Source organism: Cyphomyrmex costatus, unplaced genomic scaffold (genome assembly GCF_001594065.2).
Source record: "Cyphomyrmex costatus isolate MS0001 unplaced genomic scaffold, Ccosl1.0 scaffold182, whole genome shotgun sequence".
In the NCBI taxonomy this organism is placed as follows: Eukaryota; Metazoa; Arthropoda; class Insecta; order Hymenoptera; family Formicidae; genus Cyphomyrmex; species Cyphomyrmex costatus.
This window is the reverse complement of record NW_017275847.1, coordinates 678,482-688,682: the sequence shown is the minus strand read 5'-3', so window position 1 is coordinate 688,682 and position 10,201 is coordinate 678,482. Positions and strand designations below refer to the sequence as shown.

Genomic DNA, 10,201 nt, shown 5'->3' with positions numbered 1-10,201 from the left:
TTATGACTCATCTTAACATCATTTTGATATGAACCAGTTTTGCTTAAGATATTTTTTCAGAAACCTTTTACATACTGTTTAAATCGTAAACTATGCTCTTACTAACCAATTATTTTGATTACACAAAATCGTAATCTTTAAAGAATTTTTAAATCACCACATTTTTATTATGTTTATATTGTAGAAATATATTCCAAGCTTTATATATATTAAAAAAATTTTATTTTTTAATAATATATATGAATTCTATAAAATTGTAGAATAGATTTGAAATATACGTATTATCTTTAATTAATTAATTTTTTTCAAGGTCAGAGTACAATTTCTACCCTTTTAAATCCATAATAGCGTATATTTCGATGAGCTTTCTTTTTCATATTCGGTAAATTTGGTAATGTCTGCTCGATCATCCCTCAGCTGTGAGGATCCTCTCTCCAGCACCCCCCTCCGTTCGTCCGGAGCTCACGTTCCCTGGGACATCCTGCGTTGACCCGTCGAAATGTCAGTAGTTATGCCAAACTACTTCAACAGGTCCGCGGCGAACTGCCTAGAGCAAGGTTGACGCCGTGAGGACATCTGGGACGACTGGCTTCGGAGGGGGGTCCAAGCATCACACTCGCATTTCGCTCATCGTCGCTTGCGATACGCGACTAGAAACCGTCGCGCTTTGTAGAAGAGGTTGGTTCTCTGGCGGACTCTTCGCCCTGGGCGGCGGAGGAGCCCGTGGAACCGTCAAATGGATGGATCCATTTGGAGGACCCTGAAAAGTACAGAAATATTTACTTCTTAGAACTATTTTATAAAAAATACTTATATAATTATATATGTATTGTATGTATATAAAGTTTATAAAAATATTTTTTAAATGTTAAGAAAGTTAAATCTTTAATTTATATCGATTTATTTGAAATGATTATTCATAATCATTATTAGTTATTTATTTTCAGATAAAAAATTTTTATACTTTCAGAGTACAACATATTTTGTAATGTTATTAAAGAAGTTTCTAAAGTTATTTATAATATATGCAGGACAGCAGCGGCGTCTCGTATTTTATGATCATAATTTCGATTATACATTATTATGTCTTACTTTCTCAGAGACTAAGACTTAAGTTCGAAAAGTTTGACAGACTTCGCAATGTACTATATTAGAGTAAATACTATGTATATGTATGTATATGTATTAATCTTGTGTCGTGTACGTAATCTTTCCTATAATATATTTTAGATATCTTCTTTATATAATCTATTAATTATTATCAAAAATTTAAATAATAATAATAATACATTGAATTAATTGCACTGTTTGCTGTTGTCGTTTTAAGATTTTTATAATAAAGGAGTAATAATTGTTACAATATATAATTTAATTTATATATTACATATACAATATGAGTAACTGAAGCTGTATTCTCTGACTAACCTATTTTTGGGGGAATTTACTAAGTTTTTAATTTAATTTATTATCACATTTTTATGCAACTTGTTTTGCCAATTTTTCCTCTGTTTAATATTTGATTTTTATTTAAATTTGACATAAACATAAAAAAAAGAAAAAACATGTATTTTTTAATAAATATAACAAAATGTGGTGTTTTTTAATATAGTATGTAAATTTTTTATTAGTAGGACAATAAAAATGTTTCGAAATCATAAAGATTCGGTTTAATTTAATAATTGTATATGTGTACAATAAATTGTATTGATTAGTTACCTTAATTAATTTGTTCTCTGTAGAGGGCTGAAAAATTAGCCGAAATATGTAAGATGTTGTTATTATAATAAAAAAGCGTTATTCGAATAAATGGTTTTTGTCACTTATTAGTGATGTTTTTAATTACGCGACGTCTTCTGCTCCCGACTTCTATTGTCCTTTATTCTCCCTAATTTGTTTCTTAATATAATAACTTATTCTAAAATTTAATTGTTTTTGCATTATTAATACTTTAATTATCCAAATCTTTTCTCCTGCTGCAAAAGCAGTCAAGTGCATTGTATTTTAATAAAAATTCTGTTTAATTTGAAAACTTATAAGATATAATAATGTATATAGTTAAAATCTTTATTTTAATAAATGGAAATTATATTTCTCGTGTTACAAACTTATACGTTTTCTTAATTAAAACAATAAAATTTTTTTAATTTTTTAAAAGATATCTTATTTTTTAATTTGAGAAATTATGTAAACTTTCTAAGTAGAACAAATTAAAAAGTGAATTATAACAATAAATGACAGATAATATGAGTCAGCTGCTGGTTATTGTTAGCGAATATATTTTTTAATATTTCATTTTATGCTCCTTGATTTCCAAGTAGAGGATAGCAGCATATACAAAGCACTAAAAAGGCGCTTATATATGGTAAATACATTTTAGCGCTTTTCTAACGCTTTGTAGGTACAATGTGCTACTTGAGTTTTTCGCCCAAAATACATTTTACTATTTTGTTATTTCATATACATTTTGTATGATTATTTTTCAATTACAATATAAGAATAAATTAGAAGTCGCTTACTTGAGTTTGCGTATTTATGTCTTGAATAATTGAAGTTCGAGGAAGAGTAGCATGTTGCTGTTGGTGCTGTTTTTGATAATGATGTTGATGAGGCAGTGTATGAGTTCCTTGGCCTTGAAAAGGAACGCTAGAATCGTTAGGAGGACCTTTCATTACATTCCTGTAATGATAGAAATAAAAAAAGAATAAGCATAATTGAGACGCAACACATGATTTTCATAAGTCTCATAAATTGATTCACAGCAATGGTTTTACCGCGATGAAAGTAGTGTGAAACATACAATGGCGAATATGTACTTTTTCAATGTTCATTTTTAATCAAACTGAAAATGTAGTTAATTGTGTAACTGCAAATTGCTATATGACTTTTGAAATACAGGTTGATCAACTTTATTAATAGAAAAATAAATAGACTCGGAAATTTAAATACAACGTTATTAGCACTATTTAAAGTTAACAGTGAGAACTTATTTGTACATCTAATAATACATTTACTGTATATTGTTTTCTAGCTTGCTAATTTTAATGTTTAATAATAACACAATCGACAGAATAAAAATGCAAATAAATAATAAGAAATTAAAATAATATTTCAATACCTTCTTAACATTTCATTTTCGACATCGACGATCACTTGGCCGCTACCTGCATAATGAGAATGCGGAGGTGGTGGCTGTTTCAATTCGGTGAAACCACGAGGACCACATTGTTGATTCAACATTTGTTGCTGCTGAAGGCTCTTCACTTCAAGCCGCGTTTTGTCTCTTTGATAATAAACACCAGCAAATATCAGGACATTTAAGATCAGCAGGCTGCAGCCGATCGCGATTGTCACGCTCAAAGCTGTTGAATACGCTGCGTAACTGCATATATAAGAAATTACTTAATTAATACATCAATATTAAAAAAAGGTCCAATATGTTTTATTTCTCGCGAATTTAAAAATTAAAAGGCTTTAATGTTTTAAACAATAATTGTATCATCTAGGTAAACAATAATTTACTTAAATAATAGAAATTGAAATTCTATTAAGATAAAGTTTGCAAAAAATTTTATTTCCAAAGCTATTATGGTAGTATAAGAGTTTTCTAACGAAAGCACAGTTGCCCGGCAGCCATATACGTCGAGAATACCCATACGATGCAATTTTCATGATTCTGAAATATTCCTGCGAAACTGTGGCTACGAAATGACGTTTCGTCTCTTGCCATTTTCTCATGGGCAAAGTTTTACTGGTCGAACATATATATATAGCGACATGTTGGGAACTGCCGATAGATTCGAAACAAGTTAAAGAGCAGAGTGCGCTTCAGCTTACGCTGTTAACGGCACTCAGTTTTGTTGAATTTTTTAAGCATGTTGCAGAGGAATAAAGGCCGAGAATTTTGTCAATGGCAACGGTATATTCTGGATTTACAATCTCATGGTACAGTGCTGTTAGAATCGTTTTTGCTAATCCAATTGTATTCCGATAGAGATGCTTCTTTCATGTCATAGCTTTTTATAAAAATATAATTAGAGCTAGAAAAGATTTGATTTTCATTTTAATTAATATTTATTTCACTCGAATTGTTTCGTATGCTTTGAAAAGGTGCGCTATTTTAACAAATAATTGGAATTTGTATCAATTCGTAAGTTCATTCGGGTGACATAATTCAGTCAATATGAAAATATAATATAATATAGAGATGTTACGTTACTTTAGTTAGTGTCGAGTGAAATTTATTTTAAAAGTATTGATCTCGTATAGATGAAAAGAGGCTTATAGCTAAAAGTACTCTAAATTTGAAAGATAATTTTGATATTATTATGAATTTGGATAATTACCCAGCAGCGTCTAAACTAGCTAAAGTATCAGTGCTGGCATTATGGACGTTTTGAAGATTGGTGCCCGGAATAAGGCTGACGCATGTCGTAATGCTATAATCCGTCGTGGTTGGTGGATCCGTGCTAAGGTTTTTTCTCTTGATTTCTTCACTGATCCTACTCAGAGGATCCGGTCTCACGAAGCCGTCGTATAGACTGGGGTCGCTATGGCCACGGAACAAGTTGTGTCTGGAATCGACATCCTCCATTCCAGCACGATGAAGTTCTGGGACGAGACGCAGCCAGACCGACAGCTGATGCGCTCTATAATGATTCTTCATTTTCGGTTTCATTCCTGTAATCACAAATATTCAATATGACACATGTATACAGAATAAATTGAAATTGTAATTTATTTCTTCTCTGACGACATCTCTTATTGTAACAAAGATAGAAATATTATATAATAATTTTATATATTGTCACAACTTAATTAAAATACATTAACAAAGTAGAAAGAAAATGTATAGATAAATAAGTAATAATAAATATTTCTATATATTTTCGAGGATATACCTTTTGATACAAATGCAGCTTATAAATTAAACAAATTAAATAATATTATTATTAAAATATAAATATAATTTTTTAAAATAATATAGTACAAATATATAATTTACAAAGTTCTATACTCATTAAAATATAATATGTTATTATAAATATATGTATATTATGGAATATAAAGAATCCTATAATGCTAATGAGAGAAATGGCATATTAGTGATAAACTGCATATCGCATTCCAAGTAATCCTGTGCAGTCTCTAGTTTTGCGCGATAATCTATTTCCGATAGCTTGGATGCAGTTGTGTGTGCAGCTTCACGGTTGATCTTGTTACAATGCGATGGGGCATGCAACTAGCTTGATGTTGCCAAATTCTGTTTTATAACTGCAGGTTGGAAAGAGGTTCTTTCTTAAAAAATTCAACAAGACAATTTTATCTCTCGATTGTTCTTAAAGTATAAATTTTCAAAACCTCTCTTGAGTTTTGAAAAGAACTCCAGTTTATCTATTACTATAGGTCTCTAATTGTTTCATCCCATTGACAGTTATTCTATTTTAAACATGTGAGTGTGTGTGTGTTTGTAAATTTATAAATAAAAACTCTTACATTAAAGTTCGATTTCAGCAAAGTTTATTCTAGCGTTTGCAAACAGCCAAAGGAATATCCTTAACTTACCAGGTCGGTATCTCATATACAGTTTATTTGCTTACGCGTCTATTTCGCTGATTTTAGCTAGCGCTTGTTTTGCCATACCATCGCTGTTTCACCGTAAGAGACGCAAAACTCTTTGGAGCGCGCCGAATCGCAGGAGTCCTCAAAGGAATCCGTTTTGATTTACGCTTCGCGGTAGCTCGTTTAATATTCGCAAATGCTTTGAAAAGGATACGATCTCACTACGTGCGCAGTATCATGCGACTCGTTCGATTACAGAACGAAAATATAGATAACGTCCTTCCGATAAATGGAAACACAAAATTTACTTGATCACTTTCTTACGTCGTTTATTTCGTTCATATATTTGATATAACGACTGATTTAGAAGGAAAATTGTAGATATGGTTTTAGATATCTGATGTTTAGTGATAGTACGTGGTGCGTTTGTACCGAATTGCAATCCTGAGACAGAAATCCTGCATACAGATTTCATCCGGGAAATCCGATTAGTATTATAGTTAGTTAGCTTGCAAGAGAAGATATACATCACATACGGGATCTACACGAATATAGTTATTACTCGCTTGCGAAATATCAGTTAATGTAAAACGACTTATTAGCAAATCTTCTGAAACGCTTTAGATTTTGCAAACAAACTAACTTTTTCTGTTAAAATTATAATATATGTAATACTCGAAGAGGAAAAGCAGCAAGCATTTTATTAAAAGCTAAAATTTGCATTGCATGCTTTGTGTCTAAATTGTATTTATTCAGAGATTAAAAAGAAAACTTTATTTATGTGTGTTACTTTATTTATGCTACTATATACAATACCAATAAAGAACATTCAATATCGACTTTAAATATATGTATAAAAGATTTGAATACAGAAACGAGACATTTTCATTACAATAATAATAGAAAATAATACATAACAAAACTCTGAATTTATTTATAACGTTATTTATAATTTTAAATATTTAAAATAATATTAAACTTTTAAATAGTAACTATAAGATAAAATATGCATATTAGTTTCTTTTAAATACTTTTGGAAATTTTTTTCAGAATTTTAGATTTTAATAGTTTTCTTTTAACGCAAGAGAAGTAAAGTTAATACTTTGGAGAATATTGTGTTGATTAGCATTTTATATATATATTGTGTAATCTATGTATTTAATTATATTCGATATTAAATCATCGAAAGGATTGTGACATAAGTCTGCTGAATATAAATATATATATATATGGTATATATGAAACGATAAAAAACTAATTTATATATGGAAAAGATAGTAAGAGAGATTCTATGAAAAAAATACGCGAAATCTTTAATCGAAAAGAAATTCGTAACGAAGAATCGCACAAATCATCAATTAATGTTAAATTAATCGCTACCCAGTAATTCGTGTCCCTTTTATCCTTTCCTTCCTTCCGAAATTGGCAAATATAGATTCATGATTTCAACGGGAGAAATACCATACTGATTATACATGCACACATTATGATTTAATGTCCACGAATAATGGCTATCGCTCACATCCATCCAGATAATCATTTGTGCAGTGTTTGAGTTGGTACATGTTACATATATTAAAATATTAGCTTTCTCTTTATTTCTTTCTCTCAAAGCTTTTACGATTATTAAAAATCGTATGAATGATATATCGCTACAAAAATTTACATTGATCAAAAAATGAATCCAAGAATATGTAGACACAATTTGTTAAATATTTCTTAATATATGGTAAAAGTAGAATTGATGGATTATTCTCCTAGAAAGATTAAAACATTTTCGTTAAAAATAATTCCTTATTTATTTAATATTTTTTATTAGAATATTTATCAGATTTTTTTATTGTCTCTCTAATTTGTTACAATTAATATTAATAATAACATTCCGAGATAACATTAATATTTCAAAACATTATTCAAAAACGACATTTTTTTTTAGAAATTAATTTTTTTAATGCAAACAGCTTAAAGTTTCTTTGTAATCTCTCGGATAAACTTTCATGAATTTTTTTTCATGACAGCATCTGTCGATATTGGCAAAGTATTTTTCAATAAAGTTTTTTGTCGCATGAATATATCATATCATATTTAGCTCAATCACGAACGTTGACTTACGTTCAGACTTATCTAAATTTTAATTTGTATTACATTAACATATCTGAGAAAAAGGAAATATACATATTACATGTAGGTACTTTTTTTTAAATTGAAAATTATAATTTAAACTTCACATAGAGTTTTTGATTATTTTGTTATTTTTCATCTTATTATTGTGATTTAAAATTTCAATTCTTTAAATATTGAATCACTCTCTTCTCTTCAAAGTCTTCTAAATTTTTAAAACTAATGGTTCTCATATTTTTTAATTTTCAAGATTTTAGTTTAAAATTCGGCGTTCTTATTATTTCTTTAGATACAGTAATTCCAGGATTTAACCTAGTAGAGCTAAGAAAATTGTTGAAAGCGTATTTGTAAAAATAACGTAAATCGTAATGCGTGTCACGTTTCTAGGAGCTATCCTGGCCAGGATATCTGTCCTCCAGTGACCCGATTCGTGTGATCGAGGTACAGTAGGAGCTTTGAGAATCGATGCAACCGACGTCACTACGAGTTTATTTCAATTTTCAATCTAATAAGAAATTCTTTCGCGACTATTTTTCAACCCGCCTCATCTCCGGCAGACCCCCTACGCGAGGTAGATTTGTCTCTCGATCTTTTTCAGCGACCTCCTACGTTCTCCGCTATCTCTCATGGCACTAGCGTCACCCCTTCCGCTATATTTCCCTCATGGAACTTCCCTATCGCTCACCTCCCTCAGTCCCTCTTCTTCTTCTCAACCTAACCTCACCCCTCGTTCTCATCGTATCGTTGCAGATTCCCCGTACTTTTTACACGACTTATCTCCTACTATCTGCTACAGTTACCTTCGCTCACGTAGTGACACTCCCTTCTTCACTGCACCGTCCTCATTTGTTCCACAAAATTGTCCGAGAAAATGATGATATCTTCGCCAGATACATAACCGCTGCCCTCGAGCGATGATTATTTTACGATCGGCAACCGAGCGCTTCGTCGTCTATTTTATTATATGCTAGATGGATGGACGGACGAATAAAGTTATCAAGTCGACCACAGAGAAGTTCGTCTTGGAAAAAAGTTGACGGATTCTCACACTGATCGTAATATTTTATTGAAAGAATTTTTCTTGTTGTGTTGAGAATTCATAAAGTTGGAGAAACTCTATTCGCTCTTGATATTTCAAAGTATATTGTTGAAGTGCTATATGCAACTTACAAATGAGGTAGCTGGTAGAATAGAAGAGTACTTGATGATATAATATCTATTAGAGAATACCAATTAAATAAAAATGTATTTATTTTAAATTCAACATTTTACATGTTTTAAAAATATAATAAATTATGATATATATATTCTTTGAGCATTTTAAGGTATTTTAAGTTGGAATACTGTATAAAAAACAAAAAATAATAAAAAAAGTGCAATATAAAGGTATATAGTAAAAGTTATTTGCAATATAAAAAACCAGGAGACCAATTAAAGAAAAATGCATTTATTTTTAATGTAACATTTTTATATATTTTAAAAATACAAATAGCGATATTTTTTAATGATTAAAGCGTTTAATCTACCACTGAATGCAATAATAAGAGCTTCGGCCTTTCAAGCTCATTATCTTTAATCTTTAAAATGCTTGAATTCTCTCTCTTTCTCTCCTCCCTCTCTCCTACCCCTATCTCTTCTGCCCCGTCTCTTTCCTTGAAATTCTAAAAGAATACTTTATGCTTTATAAAAATTGAAAACTTGGTCTCTTTTACCAGATTTATGTACGCAGATTTAATAAAAATTTCTTTTTATTTTATTACTTTACTTTTGCAATTAACTGATTAGAACAAACTTTCCTTCTTTTAAAATAACCATTGGAAAATCAGGAAATTATTTTCATCGAGCGCAAATACTCGGCACAGAAAATCCGAATATCTGACGAAATCGGGAACAATCGAGAAGAGAAGAAGAATAGGAGGATTATCGGTCGAAAACTTCTCGTTAATTTCTTCTTTTTGACGATATTTACTTCCTCCTAATCCATTAAATGGTCCGTTAGCGCTATATATAACGTATTTTCCTATCTTCTCATTCTCTCCCCCTTTCCTTCTATATCTATATCATTCTCTCCAACTTTCTTCGACCACATTCATCCTGACTGTTCCCCCTATACTCGTTGGCGAAACTTCGCGACGGGCACGTTCGCATCCTTGTAATCGGAGGCTACCACCAAATTCGATACACCGATCACGCTTCTGTCGTCGACAAGGAATCCCATTTCCTGCACATGCGAGCCCCGTCTTCCAAGAAAATCTTTCCTATATCCTGCCAACGCTTCCTATTGCGAGAAGATATCCTCGTCAGTTAACAAACGTGGGATGTATCAACTTCAGAGATTTCGACTATAATATTGTTCCCATTGTTTATGATATTATTAAGTAAAAGAACTGTTAAATTATTATTTATTTTAATAATGTAACTTTTTTTCTCTATTTGTTTGTAATATCAAACTTTAAATGTTTAGAAATCAATAATGTAACATTTAAATATTTAAAAATTACAGTTAATTTGCTAAAACAGT

The 10,201-nt window shown here is 30.5% G+C and overlaps 1 protein-coding gene across 1 annotated transcript in view; it reads right to left on the bottom strand.

Moving 5' to 3' along the window:
• Positions 1-394: 394 nt before the first annotated feature.
• NLG-4 (neuroligin 4) overlaps positions 395-10,201 on the bottom strand; it is a 165,025-nt gene continuing 155,218 nt past the window's right edge. The window contains exons 9-12 of the mRNA XM_018537757.1: positions 4,344-4,677; positions 3,116-3,379; positions 2,517-2,676; positions 395-760 (exon numbers count right to left, since the gene is read on the bottom strand). Coding sequence (XP_018393259.1) covers positions 611-760; positions 2,517-2,676; positions 3,116-3,379; positions 4,344-4,677 — 908 coding nt within the window. The 3' untranslated portion in view covers positions 395-610. The remainder of the gene's footprint in view (positions 761-2,516; positions 2,677-3,115; positions 3,380-4,343; positions 4,678-10,201) is intronic.